The sequence below is a fragment of the Sinocyclocheilus anshuiensis genome, unplaced genomic scaffold (assembly GCF_001515605.1).
Source record: "Sinocyclocheilus anshuiensis isolate Anshui unplaced genomic scaffold, SAMN03320099.WGS_v1.1 scaffold20, whole genome shotgun sequence".
Taxonomy (NCBI): Eukaryota; Metazoa; Chordata; class Actinopteri; order Cypriniformes; family Cyprinidae; genus Sinocyclocheilus; species Sinocyclocheilus anshuiensis.
Genome location: NW_015558646.1, coordinates 1,465,701 through 1,485,575, shown reverse-complemented (window position 1 = coordinate 1,485,575; position 19,875 = coordinate 1,465,701). Strand labels below are relative to the sequence as shown.

The window sequence follows — 19,875 nt, the reverse complement described above, 5'->3', positions numbered from 1 at the left end:
GAGTTATGCAAAATGAAAATGCCAGTGCGACTGTAAAGATTTAGTCAAGCTGGTTGCAAAAAACCTGGCTGACACTGTCTGTTGAAATATTAGCCTAAAACACTAGTTTCTCACCATTTTATTGACAGAGTACCATACAGAGTCCTTCAGTATTTCTTGTAATTTCCAGCCTGGACCACCGCAAGCTTTCACATTCAACTTTGTGAGATGGCCTTGTAAAATATTAAAGTAAAAGAAATATTAAGTGCTCGCCATGTCTTATTTTTCAAATCAGGGTCAAATTTCTCCAAATATCTTGGGTCAAACTTGAAATAATATAAGGTATGCAAGCACCTCAAATCTCGGCTCACATCTTAAGGTCAACTGCGATTTCTGCCTTTGCTGGAAGAGAAGTGCTATAACAGAAGCTATATGTTATAAATATCACAGCATTTATTCATTATCTACAATCTCCAAGTGCAGACCTCAGAGAAACAGCTCAATAAAAGAACCGCTATTAAACTGCACAAACTTTTTTTTCACACTGATTTAGTTAGTCAACATTCATATGAAAAACTCGATGCTTTGATACTTGTACTTGCATTTGATAAGTACACTGTTTTAGAATGTATTATTAAATATGGTTTCAAATTCAAAATGTGGACTTGCAAAGCCCAAAGTTGCTTGCCACGAAAAGCAAAGAAAAGAAGAGTGCATTCTCCTGCCGAGCTTAACTCTGCTTTTGTAAATCTGAAAACCTCATAGACATTTCCAGATGTGATTGTGTTGCCATGCTAATAATGGCGAAGTAGGTATAGCTGAATAATAGTAACTTTAGGCTGTAAATGACTAAATGTTGTGCCACCATGAAAGAAGAAACATGGAAATAATCTGAATGACTAATAATGCTCACATCAGTATAATCTCCATTCATAGGTGAATGTCAGGACATCTGCTTTGTGTGCAAAAAGAACCACAGTAGTTAAAGTTGTTCCATCCCATCTGAAGGAGGAACCCTCCCTCTTGATCAGATTCCCAAATTACCAGTGGAAAGAAAGTTTGGCTCTTTGGATTCCAGTGAGAGGGACTTCTGGGTCGAAGAAGGTTTCCAGAGAAGATTATCTTTGCTCCTGCTACAATTATGGAGAGTAACCCTTACTTCAGCAGTCAACAAGTGCTTTGCAAAGATGTGAGTATTATATGTGAGCTTTTTACGTGATACAAAATTAGAAAGTTAGAACTCGGGGGGGGGGGGTATGGAGTCTAAAAAGAAACTCAATATTCATATGGAATGATGATTCTCTCTGCAATGTATAAATATAGAATAACTAAATTATATTTTCTTTTATCTTTTTTTTTCCAAAATGCTTCAGTAAAGAGGATTTGATAAGTGGAAGACCTGAGATTGATTTTTAATTTGTGTTATATTGCTCTTTTCAAAGGTTGTGATATGTCAGGTAGGGTAAAATGTTCATTATTTCTGACTGCAAGGCTTTTTGAGTGTTTAGTTTGCTGAGTTGCTTTCATGCCTTTTCTCCAGCTGAGCGTCGCGCTGCACGGCTGTATGGCTAGACGTTTACTACTGTGCAAATTATTCCACATGATTTACAATTAAGTAATCAAGATCATTTTCTCAGCATTGTATACACAATCATATGTCTGTTCTGCTGAAAATCAAGTGGGTGGATTTCTTTTCAAAAATAATGTAACAACAGAGAATTATTAATATACCCTTTGAGAATAGCATGGAGCCGGTGATGATAAATATAGATTTGAGCAATTGTACAACAGTGAGCAATTTCTTTTAAGAAGAAAGATCTCCATCGCCATCAATGATGTGAAATAACAGACATTACAGGGGGATTCTTCCCGATTTATCCATTCAGATAAAAATTGCCTTAGGACAACCGTCTAGTGTCTATTTTTCTTCCTTTTCTCTTATTCTCTCTCTCCCTCCTTCTTTTCTTTCAACTTTTTTTTTCCTTTCCTCTCTCATCTCCCCTTCTCTTTTCTCACACCCTCCCTCCAGCTCTACCTCTCTCTTTCTCCTCTTTGCCCTTCCTCACTCTCTCTCATCAGCAGGGGGCCCTCGGCTCCCTTCATCACCATAGACTCAGACTCAATCCTGCTACAGCAGAATTGCCTCGCTGATTCTTAACCTTAAACCGGTTTAATACTGTTTTGCTGGCAGCCGTCGGTATATTTTCAGAGCCATTTGTATTCCGAGCAGATGGAACGTTGTCCTCCAGTCAAGTTTCCACTGCTTATGCAACCTCTGGATTTCAGCTCCATCTCTATTCACATTTTTGCTTCATGCAAGGGGAAATTCTTCTCAGGCTTCTCTAATTGTTTGTCCTCCTGTTTCCCATCATGCGTAGCGAGAGGGCTTATGCCTTGATGTTTTTAACAGGGGGTTCATGACAAACTCGATGTGAAACTGTCTTATTCAGAGCATTTATACTTTTCAGGAATAGGCTATATACTGTATATTAGCTGAATAAATTGTTCAGAAAAAATACTCTCAATGACATTGTCTGATTCCTGTGTCTTAAACTGAGATAAAGTAAAATCGCAGGAGTCTCCACCAAGGGCGGCATTAGGGGTGGGCTTCTGGGACTTAAGCCCCCGAATGTTTTTTATCACCTTGTCACAATTTTTGTCACAAATAAAATTATTCAGAGCTACAGGCTGCTCTATAAATCAGACGTGGTCTTGCAAACCACATTTTGACAATTTTGCATAAAGTCTGCCACATTTTGTTATTTATTCTGTCACAAAGTGAAAGAAATGATGGTGCCGCTTTCCGTTCTACAGACCACACCAATGTAATCAGAAAAAACTCGACTTTGGTCCAGCCAGATATCTTGGCAAAGTAGAAAAAATTTCAAAGATACAACTCTGAAAACAGAGCAGAACATAGAGTGCTTAAGGATATTTTGGCAAATTTATTTGCAATTTGCAGAAAACTCAGTTTTATTAAAACATAATGCTAATAATATACAGCAACTATTTTTTTTATATCAGAAGTGATAATATTAATAATATCCTGATAACTTGTAAACAACACTTGCCGACTCTAATGGCTAATGTGAGTTTTTTTTAAACTTGCATTTTAAAGTATAGTACATACAGTGTTAAATATGAAACCTCTGAAATTCAATAGGTTAGTGTGACCTTTTTAGGTTTACAGTATATTTAAAGATTTATTTCATTTAAATGACACTTCACAGCAACATTACAACATTATTCAATATTTTAATCAAAGCATGAAACCATACACATGTATAGAGGCCTGGGCTATAAGCTCTAAATATCCAGCGCCCCTGGTCACTGCTGCTATTTCTGTTCTTTAAGCTTCTGTTTCGGCAAGAGACATTGGCTAATTGAAGCTTGTTCCTCCATATTTCATAATTCTGATTTGCCATGTCCTGAGAGATAGTGGAGCACACCACTGTGAATAGTAAGCTTTTAGACTCTCCCTCCTGGAACTCAGCCGGAACAAAAGCCTCTCTTTATTAATTTGCGGCCATAAGCTCCGGGAATTTAATCGAACAGACGAACTTTTAATTTGGGACAATTTTAATAAATGTGACCTTTTGTTCTGCTCTCGGAAGAATTCAAATTGCCTGTGTGATTATTTCTTTCTTAGTTGAGTATTGTGGTGCATAATATATTCAATGTGTGAAACCTTTACATTAAATCACACCATATAAATATACAAATGTACGATAACATGACTGGTTTTTATAGGTTGAGCTGGGGAAAGAGAAGGAAAGAAAGGCCAGGTATCGTGCTTACCAGTGTGCCGCCATCATCCTGAGTGTGGTATTCCTGATATTGGCCCTCTGTATCTTCAGTCTGAGATATACATGGAGTCCAAACCCTGGGAAGGTAAGAGAAATCCAAATCTATTGTGGAGACCCAGATATATCATTAAGCATGGTGCATGGCTGTGGATTAATTAGGAAATGATTAGAATAACAATTGTGGAATGGAAATGAAAGACACAGAAACATCTGCACACACTGTTTAGTATTCTTGGAACTGACTGAATCCAATCTTGATTTCCTTGGCATAAACAATAACATCACAGAGTTGGAGAAAACGGCCGAATTAATAGATAAATACATAGTACGTTTTTCATAATAAGATTGCTACAATAACCGAAACTGCAAAACACAGATATTATTCATTATAGTTCCTCAATTCTTGTTGATACCCAGAAACGGACAGCGTGTAAGTAATTGCCAATACCGGGGTGTCAAGACAAGCAAACCTTGTCGTTATGCATAAATTCTTCCAGAGGATGTAACTCGTTTAACAGCCAATTCTTTTAACACATTTGCTGAAGCTCCGGTCTAATTTCTGCATCAGATATTTCACGCTCCTGCTTGAGGAGTCATCACTTTGAGCTGCAGAAGCAGTGAAGATTCTCACAGGGCATGTAATGGGCTTAATGACACTGGAAGTCTGGGCTGTGGAGATCGAGAGCGAGCGCTCACACTCTCGAACTGCTGCGGTCGGCTAACTTAAGGCCTGTGTAGTCGCTGAAATCCAGCAACGAGCAGTATAATGGTGCTTTAAAACACAATGATTGGCCCAGCTGTTAGGGAGTCTCCTCTCAACAGCAGTCAGGGGGAAATATTAGGCAAACAATGAGTGTGTGTGTATGTGTGTGTGTTTTACAAACACAGTACGCCTCAAGTGCTGACATCAACAATGAAACCTGAATGTGCAACTATTGCAGCTCCGGGCATCACAATTCTGTAGCTTAGAAATGAATATTTCAAACCAACACTGCATATTTCATAAGCCCCGCCTCCCCTTATGTAGACTTGATGAAATACGAAATGTTTCTCGCTTTCCTTATTTTGCTAGGTAAGACATCATCAATTATTCCCATGCTCTTAAAAGGTACAGCTCCTGACAAACTAATTAGAAGTCAATACATCAATAGAGCAGGAGATTGTCTTTGCCAATCCCTCCATGCGGCAGCAGGGAGAAGCAAAGCGGTCTCCAGTGTCTAGCTTTGCATAAACTGCTGTGGAAAGGTAATTTGCTCACCATATTGTATTTCAATATGACATAGTAACCGCTTGGGAACTTCTTTTAATTACTTACAAACATATGTTGTTACAGAAGCCCAGGGAAGATAAAGAGTTAGCCATCATTCTTTACGCCACTATGTGTTTAAGATGGGCGACTGCGTGTTGTCCAATGCCGCCATCATGTTTACCGTGTCCTAATTATTGTAGCACCGGTTCCTGTGGGATTAGACGCTTGTCATATCACCTAATATAGCCGAATTTAAAGCAAATGCCTTTAAAATGAGACACGTCGTAGCACTGCTGCACTTTATCCAAAAACATCTGTTGCGCTAAGCTGATGTCATCTATTTTTCTGACCTTTCTGAATGCCCGTTGTCTCTTAAGGAACCGTGGTTGACAGACGCACATGCAGCACCCAAGCCGTGTTTTTTCAGGCTACCTTATCAGGCCCGAACCACCGGTGTCTGTCATATTGACCGCGGTGTCGGCGAACACCTCGAATAGATCACACGAACAGCGACGGAGAGGTGCTGTGAAATTGCTTTCACCGCACACGTCTGTCAGGCTCACGAGACGCCCCCCATTATTCAAGCTGAAATTACTTCGCTCACCTTGTTGCTACGTTGTGTTTGCAAGGCAGCCTCGCAAAATGTGCCCCCAACCAGCTCTTAAGGACTTCTGTGTCCTGATGTGTATCTTAATGAACACAGTTGCACCTGCTCTCCAGTAATAGTGGCAGGTGCCGGGCAAGGAACGGTCCCCCCAAGCAGGTTTGTTTACCCGCCGTGTCCAGCAACCAGGCTTTTTTTTTGGGGGGGGGCTGTCGTGTCGGTCTCCATGCAGGAAAGATGGATAGACTCCAGGAAAGCATGATGGCGGCGCTGTTTGCTTTCTGAAAGAGGTCCTAAAATAGGTCAAACCTTTGTTTGCCCCTTCTCTCTCTACGTGTTGAAAATCCTCAGGTCTTCATATCTTGAGGGAAAATAATTAAAGTAATGAAGCAGAACGGCCAATCCGAGCAGCTGCTTTTGGAAGCCCCTCTAGATGGGTGGTGCTTTCGGGTCGGCAATCTTCTTTTATTTCACTCATCAGACTCATTTATTCACTTATGAGCTTCTGTTTTTACCGAGCTGATGCAATAGTCTCTGACCTCCACCTGGCTGAAACAAACTGTTCCCTTGTAAAGCAGAGGCAGGGGAACATGACACATCCACTCTACCCAGTGAGGGGCTCTCAGGTGGATTGTGAACGTCTGTGGAAGTGTTTTATATGTTTTCAGGCACTCCCCAGGATTCCTGTTAAGTATTATGAACAGAAAAATGAGAGCCTGTGCAAAGGTAATAAGTCTGTAGCCATTTCTTGATGGTTCCTCACTCACGTGTTATATCAGGAGCAATGACCTCATAGAGAAAGACAAAATTCAAATTGAAAACCAGAACAATTAAAAGAAATTCTATTAATTCATTAAAAAAAAAAACATGTAATGGATTCTGTCAACAGCTTCAAACAACAAACATGGTTGTGTGCCACTGACAATTGAAAAATTGTAATTTGAATTTGGATGTACTGAATTTCAAAGAAATAGTCATTTCAATCTGAATAGCAACATTTGTGGAAAAAGAACCAACAAAGCCTTTAGTTTGAAGGTTTAAAATCCTTTCAGAGAGAGAATTAATTTGCTAGAATGCATTACTTTGATTTATTTAAATAACAATTCAGTAAATTACTCTTCCTGTTATTCAAATCAAATTCACCTTCAAGATTTAAATTAACTAACAATTTCAAGAATGATTTGAGTTAACATTATTCATTTTATCACATTTACTGTATATAATTGACTAGACATTTTCTCTTATTTATTATGATTCACACCTATTCCACATGTGCCAAATTAGAGAAAAGGCATAAGGAGAGAAAAAATAATAATTGCATGATTTCACCGGTCGTTTGTTGCTCTGGCAACAGCCGGACTGGAATCTATACAGATGATAACCAGCCACTCCATAGCAAATAAATATTAGCATCAGTAAGTTTTGGGAAATCTCAAATATTACTTTAGATAGACAAATACAGATTCACAATGATGTTCTTGGTCTGTGCAAGCAACACACATAAAATATTCTCCACTTCATTATGGACGTGCTAGCCATTTCCCTCACCCTCCATTGCCTCTTCCTCTTTCCCATCAAGACGTCGACCCCTGAAAATCAGAGAACAGAACAGAGATCAGTTCTCTTTCTCTTGCACAATTTAGATTCTGATTGAGCTTTCACATCCTGTTTCGATTCTACTCAGGGTGCCAAGAACTAGTCCTGCCACACACTCTCATATAAGAGATTTCATCAGATTAACTTTTCTAAAACCGTTCTTAACACCACCCATATCTACAGAATGTGCCTTATTATTTCAAATGGATTAAGGGTTAAATCTGTCAGCCAGATATGGAGTTAAATTCACAGTCATTGAGATGTGAATAATAGTCAAGGTGAATTTCTCATTCTGATATGAGATCCGTTTCTGAATTTCATCTATATGACCAGCTTAAAATGGACTCAGTCACCCATCAATGTGATGATATTACTGGACTGAACCGGTTGTTGTTTTGTTGCTTCAATGTGGCACTTATCAAAGGTAGTTTCCCAGCGTACCCCAGCAGATGTGCTTCTGCTAGTCAGTCAGTGTTAATAGCCCTTTGGGGGGATCCTGCTTGATTTAGTGATAAAATATTAAACACAAAGATGATTGGCATCTCCTAGTGGGAGCTGAAAGATTTCCAATGAGAGAGGCAATGCATGCAAAGTATTGACCTGCATACTAGTTGGGGGCGGGCATGTTGTTAAGTGCCGTGTCTTTTAAATCGTCAACATCAAAATTATAGCATAAGAAAATGTTCATAATGTTGGCAAATAATGGGATTTTCATGACCTGCTGAAAGCATGACATTTGCACGGTACCGAGAAAAACAAAACGGACGTCATCAAAGATGACAATAGGCCCAGTCTGTAAATAAAACATCACATAGCTAGCCTTTTCACTTGACATAGCAGCAATCTAACCAACAGACACCTTGAAATTGATCAGTGCATAATTTATCTCTTCAACACGTTGTATATGAGACAATCTGCCACAGTTTTAAATGAACAAGAAAACAAGAAGCGTCTGTCTATCACATAACAATGAACTACTTAAATTTCTGTTTAATGTTTTAAGAAACTGGAATATGTTCAGATTGTTTCGAAGACACAACCACACTGGCAATGTTTAACACAAGGGTTTTTGATTTCTTCAACAGTGATGACAAATCTGCATCATATGATAAAAAAAAAAAGATACACCACAACATATTAACAAAGCACTAAACAATTTTTTGAAGAAAAAATTCTGTAAAGAATAAGACGGTTTGATTTAATAAACTATATATAATTAACTTTGCATGTTCTTCTAATTACTAAATTGTTGCATGCTATTTTAGTCGAATGAATATCAAAAAAATGGTAACACTTTACATTAAGGTTCCCTTTGTAAAGGGTTTATAAAGGTGTTAATAAATGACTAATAACTCACTTACAAATGCATTATAAATCATTGATAAGCAGTTATAAATGCATGAGTAAAATATAATGTAAATTTATAATTTAAAATATTATATAAATATTATAAATGCTTAACAAATATATTTATTAATACTTATTTCACTCAAAACCAGATTCCCGATTTATTTCATGATGCAGCAAAAATGTATTATTATAGCAAGACTGAAGGGTTTTGTATTTACGGTTTTCTCATTTATATCTCATGACTCGTGTCACTTGTTTCTTACCAGAATCTACTCTGTACCTTACCCATGATTCTCCACAAAAGTTCATGATGCCTATCCACAGCAATGATTAGAAACCAATTTATTTGTTTTATCAAGATGAAATTAAATCTTGATATTTATTTTGGGGAAAAATATTATAAAAGCACACCCATGACTTGATGAGATATTAATATTGAAAATTTTAATTCCATTATTACCTGTGAACCTTAATGTAATGAGCCATTTATTAATGATTTATAAACGTTAATAACTTGTGAAAGTGAACCTTAATGTAAAGTAAACATCTGTGAGCCAGTTATTAATGAGTTATAAATGTTAACATCTAAAAATGAACCTTAATGTGAAGTGATCGCCTGTGAACCATTTATTAATGATCTATAAACGTTAGCAACCTGTGAAAGTGAACCTTAATGTAAAGTGAACAGCTGTGAACCAATTATTAATGAGTTATAAACGTTAATAATGTCTAAAAATGAACCTTAATGTAAAGTGAACACCTGTGAATCATTTATTAATGATCTATAAACGTTAGTAACCTGTGAAAGTGAGCCTTAACATAAAGTGAACACCTGTGAACCATTTATTAATAAATTACAAATGTTAGTAACCTGTGAAAGCGAACCTTAAAAGTGAACACCTGTGAACCATTTATTAATGAGTTATGAATTCGTTATCATTAACCTGTGAAAATGAACTTTAAAGTAAAGTGGACACACTAATCATTTATTAATTATTAATGCACACACAGAAGGTTTTTTTTCTCTGTTAAATGTATTTTATTATTGATGCACTATATCAGTGAACAAAACTACTTAACATTACTGAGCATAACTGCACATGGAAAGTGGCTTATACAAGTAAATAAGCCACTTATGCTTAGTTATAATGTGAGTTTACTTTTATAAGCCACTTTTTTGTGTGAAGTTATGCTCAGTAATGTTCCAGTGTGCTGTAAAAGAAAAGATTAATTAAGCATTAATTATTGCTGATGTAGTGCAACAACAATAAAATTTATTTCACCGGAAAATTCTAACTTTTTCTGTGTGTGCAATAATAATCAATCAATCAATAAATAAATTATTATTGTGTCCACTTTACATTAAAGTTCACTTTGACTGGTAACTAATGTTTAATACTTATTAATAAATGGTTCACAGGTATTCACTCTACATTAAGGTTCGCTTTCACAGGTTACTAAAAAAAAAAGAAATGCAATCATTAAGGCTCTAGAAAAGTGTTTTTCAATTGACCACTAGGGTGATCTCAGACAGGAAATAAAATCAAGCAATAGGCGTGGCGTCTCATCAAAACTTGAGCATAAATCGCACCAGAAAACACAAATAACTCATAGTGTCGTCGTATTTGCATTCTAATAAGCTATATAAATAAGTCAAAATGCACAAAAAGCTTAATTAGCACATTACTTATTCAATTAAACATGTCAATCTTTTATCTCACTTCTCACCATTGAGCTTTCAGTGGAGGGAATTAGGTTTGTGGAACAGCAAAGATGAGGTACACTGAATAGCACCAATGACCTTGCAGATATTTTCCACAAGCTGTTGGAATGTGAAATGATTTTCATCGGCGATGTGGAGCTCATTCATCTACTAATGACACAGCCAAAGTCTGTAAGAAGAGTAAACACGAGGTGTTGATTCGCACGTGCTCTACCTAGGTCTATAATTTTGCTCTCTGCTTATAGAGGCATTGACGGCAGACAGCGAAATCAAGTCAATTTAGCTCTTGAAAGAAAGTAATTTAAAAAACCCTCAGACAGTGTTGCTATTTGCAGTAAACAGAGATGTATTCCGCACACGCCAAGGTTACAACTGAATACGGCTCTCCAGAAAGCTTGACTGAGGGTATTAGCTTATTTTCAATACGCTTTGAACATGCTTTGAAACTCTTCATCATTTAATAACTGGGCACATCATTTACAGATTTTAATGGGGCAAAATGATGAAACATTAAAAGATATCTGATTGCATTGGCAATGTGAAAAATAGCTGCATGCATGTATAATACATTACATGTGCTATGTGATAAAACGACAGTCAGAGAGCTCTCTGCTTCCTTATCCACTTGAAATCCTCAGTAAGTGGAAGACTGTGTTTCCATTTACACACCAAAGGTTAACAACATTTTGCCTCTGTTAACTTCAAAGCCATCTCTGCATTGAGAACTTTTTTTCTTGACACAATCCTCCAAGCTCTGAACCTACTTGCTCTGAATGATACCGGAAAAAAACTAGCTGTCGACAGAGGCGTGAGCCAATAGCGAGAGAGAAACAGCAAAAGTACAAACACTTGATCAACAACACTGGAGATACATGTCCTTAAACCTCATTTAGAGAGGGCTGTGATATACATCATGCGAAGTGCAGTCAGTATACGAGAAATCACTGATTTTACTAAAAGATAAAACGCACAAATGAAAGGGAAGATCATTTATGGATGCATAGTTGTTGGACTGTGTGTATTTGATCATGCTACATCGACCATGTTTTACAAAATATATGCATCAATAAGGAAATGCCTTTAATTTAGCATCATTTTGGTAACATTATAGATTTTTACAGATTTGTTTATCAATTTTGTTTATCTAACGAGGTAATGAGGGAATGTTTTTACACTGATCTTAGTACAAGTTAAAATATATAGTTTAGTCATGAAACTCTAGATGGTGCAGGCTGACGGGTTGTTAACGTACCTGATGATATTCAGAGAGTTAAACGACTTGGCACAAGCTGATTGGTTCATGCTGCATATGCAGCCAATGAGCTTACTGCCTTGCATTTATATGGCTGGCTAGCATTCACTAGAGATTTCTGCAGCGCGCTTTCAAAGTTTCTCTGAAACCCTCCACCTTCCCCAGCTCCACCTGTATAGATCTGCTATGCATTATTTTAAATGCTATTTGTGCAGCAGCAGTATGTCTTAAATACTCACGGCACCGTATCGCCGTATGCATTGGCAGTAGCAAGTTCCTGTTCTTGCTTGCAGCAGCAGCAATAATCTACAACTTACAGCAATAACCAACAGCAGCAGCAATTCAACAGCAGCATAGCAGATCTATTCCGCCAAGACCAAATACATTAACATTGTCATATCCATCACCATGCTAAAATCTTCTGAGAGTTGTCATGATTAAACTATAGTTAATATGCAAGAAATGTAGAAATCTTTGAAAGCTCCTCAGTTGGCTACATTTGCAGCTTACGATAATAACTAATACCTTGACGTATTCTATTGCAGCCTTTAAATTTTTATTCTGTCCACTACTGAGCTGATCCTTTGGATCACAACTTTTGGCGCATTTACATTTAAAGCTTTAGTAGGAAAACTTGGCAAGCTTTGGTTCTCATCCTTTTTATGTAGATCTATGTCTTGAGCTAGGCTTTAGAGACCAAAATAAACTGCTGCCCCTCCGTTCACCCAAGGCAAAAGCACAGAGACCAGAATGTTACTATGCGAGCGATACATGATGACTCCCATCACTGGGGCTTTGCAGCAGCAGTAATGCCTGGAAAACACTTTAAGAGCAGAGCGATTCTAAAGCTCTTTCTGGTCTCAACGCTTGCCTCAGGTCTCCCTGCTTACCACATTGCAGGATGGAGTGTCAGATAAGTAATATTCTGCTTTCAAGACAAGAGCTCCTATGAGATCTGCTATGAATGAAGCGAGGCTTACAAAACAAATGCTTTTAGGAGGGAAACTGTTGTCCAAACACAATTTTCCATTATCTACCCCTAAAAATTCAAGGATCTTCTGTTAGATTTAGTCAAGCTGTCATGTGGGCTACACATAGCAGAGTTATTTTGCATTCGTTATGCACCTTTTCATACAAATTAGTGAACTAAAATGGTCTTCCGCTCAGAAAATCTCTAGTTTCTGGACCTTAGTCAATGGTTTTAAATGAAAACAGCTCCTTAATAGTTCTCCTCAGCCAAGCTACATTTCTCTTCTCATTAGCAGCTAATGCTGTTAATCAAATTATCCCATGCATCTGAAAGCTTGAAAACACAGAGCATTTGCTCTCACAAGCAGTCTGAATGCCACTTAGCCAATGGAGTATTGAATGTCTACAGTCAATTTAGTCATTTTTAGTGAGTCTGTGTAACAATCGGGGTCATCATGTCCTCTCCCACAGCAGGAAGAGGTTACATCCTTTGTGGCTGCATGGCTCTGAACCCAGCTCTTAGATGGGCATTTAGCTCCATATTTTCTGTGTGAAATCTGTTTTACATTCACAAAGAAGTACCAGAGTGTGCCAGCATTTTGAACAGAGTTTGATGAATATTTCATGCGGTATCCTGTACCCTATTATGATGGAAGATTGGCCTGCATTCTTACACTGCGAGGCCATTCAGAGGAACAATCAATTACGGGAATCATTGTGTGTTTTTCACTCGAATAGCAGTCACTCAAACCTCGCAAAGGAAGAAGAGAAAGAAGAGGAGAGAAAAAAGTGAGACTCCCCAGTTTTCTTGGGAAAGGTCTTTTGTCACCTCTTGGAGGTTTTATTTATAAACTCCACATCAGTTGTTTCCACCCTTCAGCACAGAGATATCAATCACGGTTGTGAGAGCAGAAGCTTGGGAGTGCTGCATCACCCAATGTCCTGAAAATGTTCTTTCGTCCTGTTGAAAGGGCTTTCGTTATTTCCTATGGGACAACTGTTGGAAGCTTCAGAGCAAAAAAAAACAAAACTTTTTTTTCCCTGCAAAGAATAACAATGTCCCAAAACACATTCAAATTATGCACGTTGATCTCTTTCAACCTATGTCATGCCTAAATATAACAAAAAATCGCATGTTTCATGCCTCTGAGATCACTTTTTAAGCCAGCTAGGTGAGTTAGCCCAAACAGAAGGGTATTAAACGGCACTTGCTTGTTGATTTTCAACAGATCATAAATGCAAACAATGATTCAAAGTGCAATGTCCCAGTCCCTGAGCCTGCCTTACAATTGCGTGCTGACTAGGGAGAAAACGGAATTGCTCCCAATGCTCCACGGTTCCCCTCCCTCCTGAACATAGCTCTATTACCCGCACAGTAGCTCAGATCAAAGTGATTTATCGCCAGTGAGAGCTCAAGTTGTTTAAAATGGCTGGTGCAATTAGTCATGTATGCGTTGGCTCTGAAGAAAGGGACCGGGGTGCCCCAGCAAATTAAAAGCAGCTGCAGATGCGAGTCAACCCCAGCAAGGTGGTCATACGTGGCAAACGACAGCGACTCGCGGGGGATCCGGAGTGGAGAAACTGGGTCATTGCGCTTCCCTCATGGAGAGACCCTTGCCTGTGAAGGAATTCTCAGTGAACCTCTGGAGTATAAATATAGAGGAATGAGCTTGCAGCTCTCCAACAATTGAGCTACTGAATTTCCTTCTCTATAATTGCTTGCAATTATGCATTTAAAATTCCACAGAGAGTCCAGTTCGTGCTATAAAGAGGCATTTTTAGTCGATTGAACAATTTACAGTGCCTGGGATGTGAAGTATGGCGTGTGAGTAATTACATTTGTATTGTCTGCATCAAAGTGCACACAGTTAGCGTTAAGAAATATGTTCTGTATTACTGCATCACTCTGCATCCACTAATGTGATTTGTACTGCGATGAGTGCCAACACACTCTCTATTGTTTATTATTTGTGGTGCACATTAAACGTAGCTAGTTATAGACAAGAAGTGATTCATACCCCTTCTGTTCTGCATCCAAAATGTCCGCAAGGGAGCTCACTTCTATTTTTAATAGTTAGCTGTGGCTTTCGGGTGAAGCAAAAGTTAACTCTGCTGTTGACAGAGCTATAATAAGAACTGAAAGAGGCACAAAAGAGTCCTAGAAAACAAGATGCTCTTGGCCTCGGTTCCTTATGTAAACGATTGTAATTAAACATCCCATAATAACAAGCTTGTGTATTTACACGGCATGTGTTGTAAAATCTCATCTGAGGTATCTATAATTTTCAGATGTGCCTTTGATGCTGGGCCTTTCATTTTAACGAACGGGACCTTTGTGGGTTAGCGTATAGCTGCTAGGCTACAAAGATATTGAGACCTCTCAATTTAGACAGATGTAGACTAACTTTTGGAGGTCTTTCAAAAACGATAAACTATAAACAGACAAAGAAAGTGTATAGTGCAAAAGCTCAAACTCCTTGAGGAATAAATGTCACCGTAACACCATATTAGCTAGTGAACCATCCTTTTCCCCATTTTCGAAACAGACGACTGTCGGGAAAGCAACCGCTTGTCTTCATCGGACATCTCCAGATGCTGTACTAAATGCATCTGGCAGCCCTGAAAGCATTCCCTTCGCATTTATCTTAACTGTAATGGTCTTATAGCCTGACAAGCCTTGTCATCGGTGTCTGCTTCCATAATTCCTTTGTCTCAGAACAGCAAAAAAATAAAAATAAATAAATATTTGCTTTTGTCCCCACACCAAACACAAACACAGTGAGCGGTCTGCGGCTAATACCTGATATCTGAGGCTTTTGAAGGGAGAAATAAATAGAACAGGAAAACCATTTGCATTTCATAGAGATGAACCTGTGATGGAAATGAACCCGCTGTTATCTGAACCATTCAGGGCAGATAAAATGGAGTCAGACCAGATCAGGGCGGTAATGAAGAGCCCATCAATGGGCGAATTGTTATCTTTAGCGCACGTTGAAATGAGAATATCATTTAATTCCTAGAATAATAACTACACAGTAGCTCACACAGTGGCTTTTGACATGCATTGAGCACATGTGAATGCCATCTGCACCGCTGTCTCCAACTGATCTGGAGAAGTTATTTCCTGAGGGGATCTTCATTTTACAGCAATATACCCTGGAGTTTTTTTTTTCTTTCTTTCTTTCTTTCTTTCTTTAGGGTGTCTCATTTTTGTAGAGAATCCAGCTTTCATTATAGCTCATACACTAGTGTCACTTCATCTTTTCTATGAGATGAAAGCCAAGCTGTCGATCGAATGAAGGGTGTCTTTAATTTTCCTAATGGCAAAAGAAACCAAAGGAAGTAGGGAAGTTGTAAAAACGGCAGTGTTGCTGTGGGGGATGTTGTGACAGTTGCAGCTGTGTTCGTTTTGAATCTGCAAGAAAAATTTACTTCTTTTTCACTCAAAATAAAGGGGAAAAAATGTGGAAAACAGAGATAGGGAAGTCAGAGGAGGAGGAAAAAAACCTCTCATAACAACATTTTAGAGGGGAGCTCAACCCCGGGGAGGAATTTGCTGTGATCATGTGACTACCCATGTGAACAGTAGTTGTTAAATCATCATTCGCGGGAGTGCAGGGAGCGTGTGGAGAGCAGGGTTGCTGGAGAGAAGCAGAGGGGAAGAGACAACCGCACACGCTGCAGGTGATTCACGTATTGCAACCAAACCAGTGCTAAATCTACAGCTGTACTCACACTTCCTTCATCAAAATACTATATTTCAGCGCCAACTGAAAGCCAGTTAGTGTTTATTTCGTTGGGTGGCATCTGTCAGCCCTCGAGTCTGATGGATTTTTCACTCGCTTTGTACACCTAAAACAACAAGAAACCCATAAAGCACAGAAATAAAATAGCAATTCTGAGAGGAATATAGATATTCTTGAGGCGCATGCTGAAAAACAACTCAATTACTGGAGTTTATCGCACTCCTCCGCGATAAGGCTGGCAACGTGGCAGTGCCGTTGACACTGGTACGTCTCAGGTCTTCTTCTCAGCAGGGTAAGGACACAAGTGAAGTCATCGTCTTACTTCTGAATGACAGCCATCATGTTGCGCTCTGACGGGCAGTCGTATCTCTAGGCCCTTAAGGACAACGAGGGGACACGCTGTCATGAGCATACTAGCCTCTCTCCTCCACTCACCTGTGACAGTGTCTGGACGACCTTTAACATGCGTCCTCAGGGTACAAGTAGGGCACGATGATGCAAGCCACTCTCAGACTTCACTGACTTCCTTGTCTGTTATTAATTCCCCTCGGGGTGGGTCTCTCCTGAGAGTCTCCGTATGCTTGGCCACCTAAGAGATCAGACATGCAGTAGATGAAAAGAAGTAAACAAGAGAACTCTGAAAACTCCTCCACATGTTATCTATCATGAGTACTTGAAGTATATTAAAGCCAGGTGGCATCACCGGGAAGTAGATTATGTGTAATCTACCTGAATTCTCAATGCGTAGATTGTCATAAGTCTGAAAAGCTCCTATGGTGGTCAAATGACGTACCTGCAAAAATGTCAACAAATGACTATGCTTCTCAAATGCCTCTTTTATAAAGTAATGAGTTTGGCAGGAATTGAGAGCTCAAGGCCTAGGCACTAGGGACGATTTTAACAATATATCATGAGCAGGCTCTGAACTTGCCAGTACATTCTTGTGATCTCCCAGGGATACAATATTACATTTTCTCTGTCCTGTAATACAGCTATTTTTTGCTGTTTTGAGACCAACTAAGCGAATCAATATCATGGACAAAAAAAAATGTCTGGAAAATTGTGACATGAAGTACAAGACAAGTTGAAAAGGAATTTTAAAAATAGGGCTGTCAATCGATTTAAAATAATAATTATTGAATTATTTATACATGGCATTCCAATTAATCAGCCGCATCATATTCATTGCATATATACATAAGGGATTCTCAACTAGGTGGACACTTGATTACTTAATTTTTAAGTCATAATTTAAAATTAAGTTGTTCAGCATTTAAAAAAAGAGACCAATTTAACTTGTGCCCTCAATAACTGTTGTACAAATGGAGAACAGTTCTTAAATCTTCTGTAATCAAAATTAAATCACAGTTCATTATTTTGGTAACACTTTAGTATAGGGACCAATTCTCACTATTAATTAGTTGCTTATTAGCATTCTTATTATTAACATATTGGCTGTTTATTAGTACTTATAAAGCACATATTCTGCATGACCGTACTCTGCCTAATCCTACCCAAAACCTCAAAACTGTAGCGTCTGGACCAATCAAACACACAATATATATTTTGCCTGAGAGGTCAAGTAAATATCTACAGTGGATCTAAATATTTATAATTAATTATAACTAGTTATGATTAATTATTCATATTTCCCTTATGAGCTGATTCGCTACAAAACTCAACAACTAACTATTAATAAGCAGCAAATTAGGAGTTAATTGAGGCAAAAGTCATTGTTAATGGTTTGTTAATAGCGAGAATTGGACCTTAAAACAAAGTGTGACCATTATTTTATACTATCGAAGTATCAGACAACCACTAAAGATTTTGAATCACTGACATTTATCAATATTTGCTAAGAAAAGCCCTAAACTAACACCTTTAAACAGTTCTTTTTATTTGTTAATATTGTAATAATGTCCATTATCACCTCAATTTGCAATACTTTTAATGTTTTGTGAGAATTCAGGCAGGACGATGATTAAATTAAATAATATTTGATCCTGTCAGGTAAGTAGCATGATCACCGTAGGCTTATTGAGTGTCTGAAATTTGAAAAAGCAAAACTGTATTACACGAATCAATGCAGTGCTCAAGGTATCTGCATGATGGAGCACTAATGAATACATTTCTCTTTGTTTCGCCTTGAGCTCCAGTACTCTCCCATAGTGCTGAGAGCTAATTTACTTTCATTATCATTATTTCTTTGTAATATCTAGCCTTTTTTGTCATCTATTCCGGTAACTTGGATACAAGAAAGCACAGAGTAGACAAAATTAGTTAGGTTAAATACGCTAAAGGGGAAGGTCTTTTGAGGTTTGTCGTAATACACGAGAGTAACAACAACAACAAAAAAAGATAGGGAATGGGGATTTAAAAAGCTCTGCAATTTTAATCAATAAGAATGCCTGCAGTAACTTGAAGCTGGACTGACACTGACAAGGTCCTTCACAGGACATCCAGTTCATTAACTCTTCATTATGTTCTTAAAGGGATAGCTCCAGCCAAAATGAAAACTGTCATTATCAACCTCATGCTGTTCCGAAGCCATATGAATGTCTTCTGTGGAGCAAAAAAATTAATAAAAAAAATGCTGTATATATAATGAAAATAAATGGACACTGAGGCTGTAACATTTCAAAAAGCACCTTCTGATAGCTCTGTGATGAACGGACTGATTGAAAGTTATTTCAATCAATAAAGCATCGACAGAACAAAATTACCCCCTCAAACTGCAGGAATAAACAAAGCACTAATAAAAACACTAATAAAAGCATTATATCTCCCCACTTCTTCTCAGTAATGGAATATTCTATAATTCGTTCTCTTTACAACTCACTGTAGTCCAATCAGTTCTGCTATCGCCACACTCATACACTTACGTCTTCACATAACTTCCTCTTTGTATATGGATGAATACAAATGCAGATCCGTGCAGAAGTTACTTTCAAGCTAATTTCAATACATTACACTCTCCACAACAGAGCTGACAAACAAGTCGATATTAAATGATGTGTTTACTGCTCTATGCTACACTGCATAAAGCACTTTAATAATCAGAAAACACGTTGATTTGTGACATTAATCTTAATGTAGTATTATATTTGTGTGTGTGCATCTTTTGCCTTATGTCTAAGCATAACATATTACTCAGAAATGCTACTGAGACAGATGAGGGTGAGCTCAGCAGTGTAATTTCTCATCATAACACAACACACACATAAATATTAATAGCAGGGTTTTTGGCTGGTGGGCATGAATCATTTTTGTAGACAGAGAGGAGCCACCCATGCATGCCCAAAAACAGCATTTAAGAAAGCGCTGAGATAAACAGCAGCGCTGCAAGGCCTGGCAACGAGAAAAGCCATATAATGCTTCCGAGACCTCAGACAATCAGACAAATCAGACATTTAAAGGGGTCATATGATGCGATTTCAATTTTTCCTTTTTCTTTGGAGTGTTACAAGCTCTTGGTGCATAAAGAAGATCTGTAAAGTTGCAAAGACTAAAGTCTCAAATCCAAAGAGATATTCTTTATAAAAGTTAAGAGTCAGCCACGCCTACCTAAAACGGCTCGTTCTAACACGCCCCCACATATCTA

At 38.1% G+C, this 19,875-nt stretch overlaps 1 protein-coding gene across 1 annotated transcript in view; it reads left to right on the top strand.

Moving 5' to 3' along the window:
* The first annotated feature begins 1,043 nt into the window (after nucleotides 1-1,043).
* Nucleotides 1,044-19,875, top strand: part of LOC107680948 (tenomodulin-like) — a 35,765-nt gene continuing 16,933 nt past the window's right edge. The window contains exons 1-2 of the mRNA XM_016477044.1: nucleotides 1,044-1,168; nucleotides 3,730-3,870. Of these exons, the coding sequence (XP_016332530.1) occupies nucleotides 1,121-1,168; nucleotides 3,730-3,870 (189 nt within the window). The 5' untranslated portion in view covers nucleotides 1,044-1,120. The remainder of the gene's footprint in view (nucleotides 1,169-3,729; nucleotides 3,871-19,875) is intronic.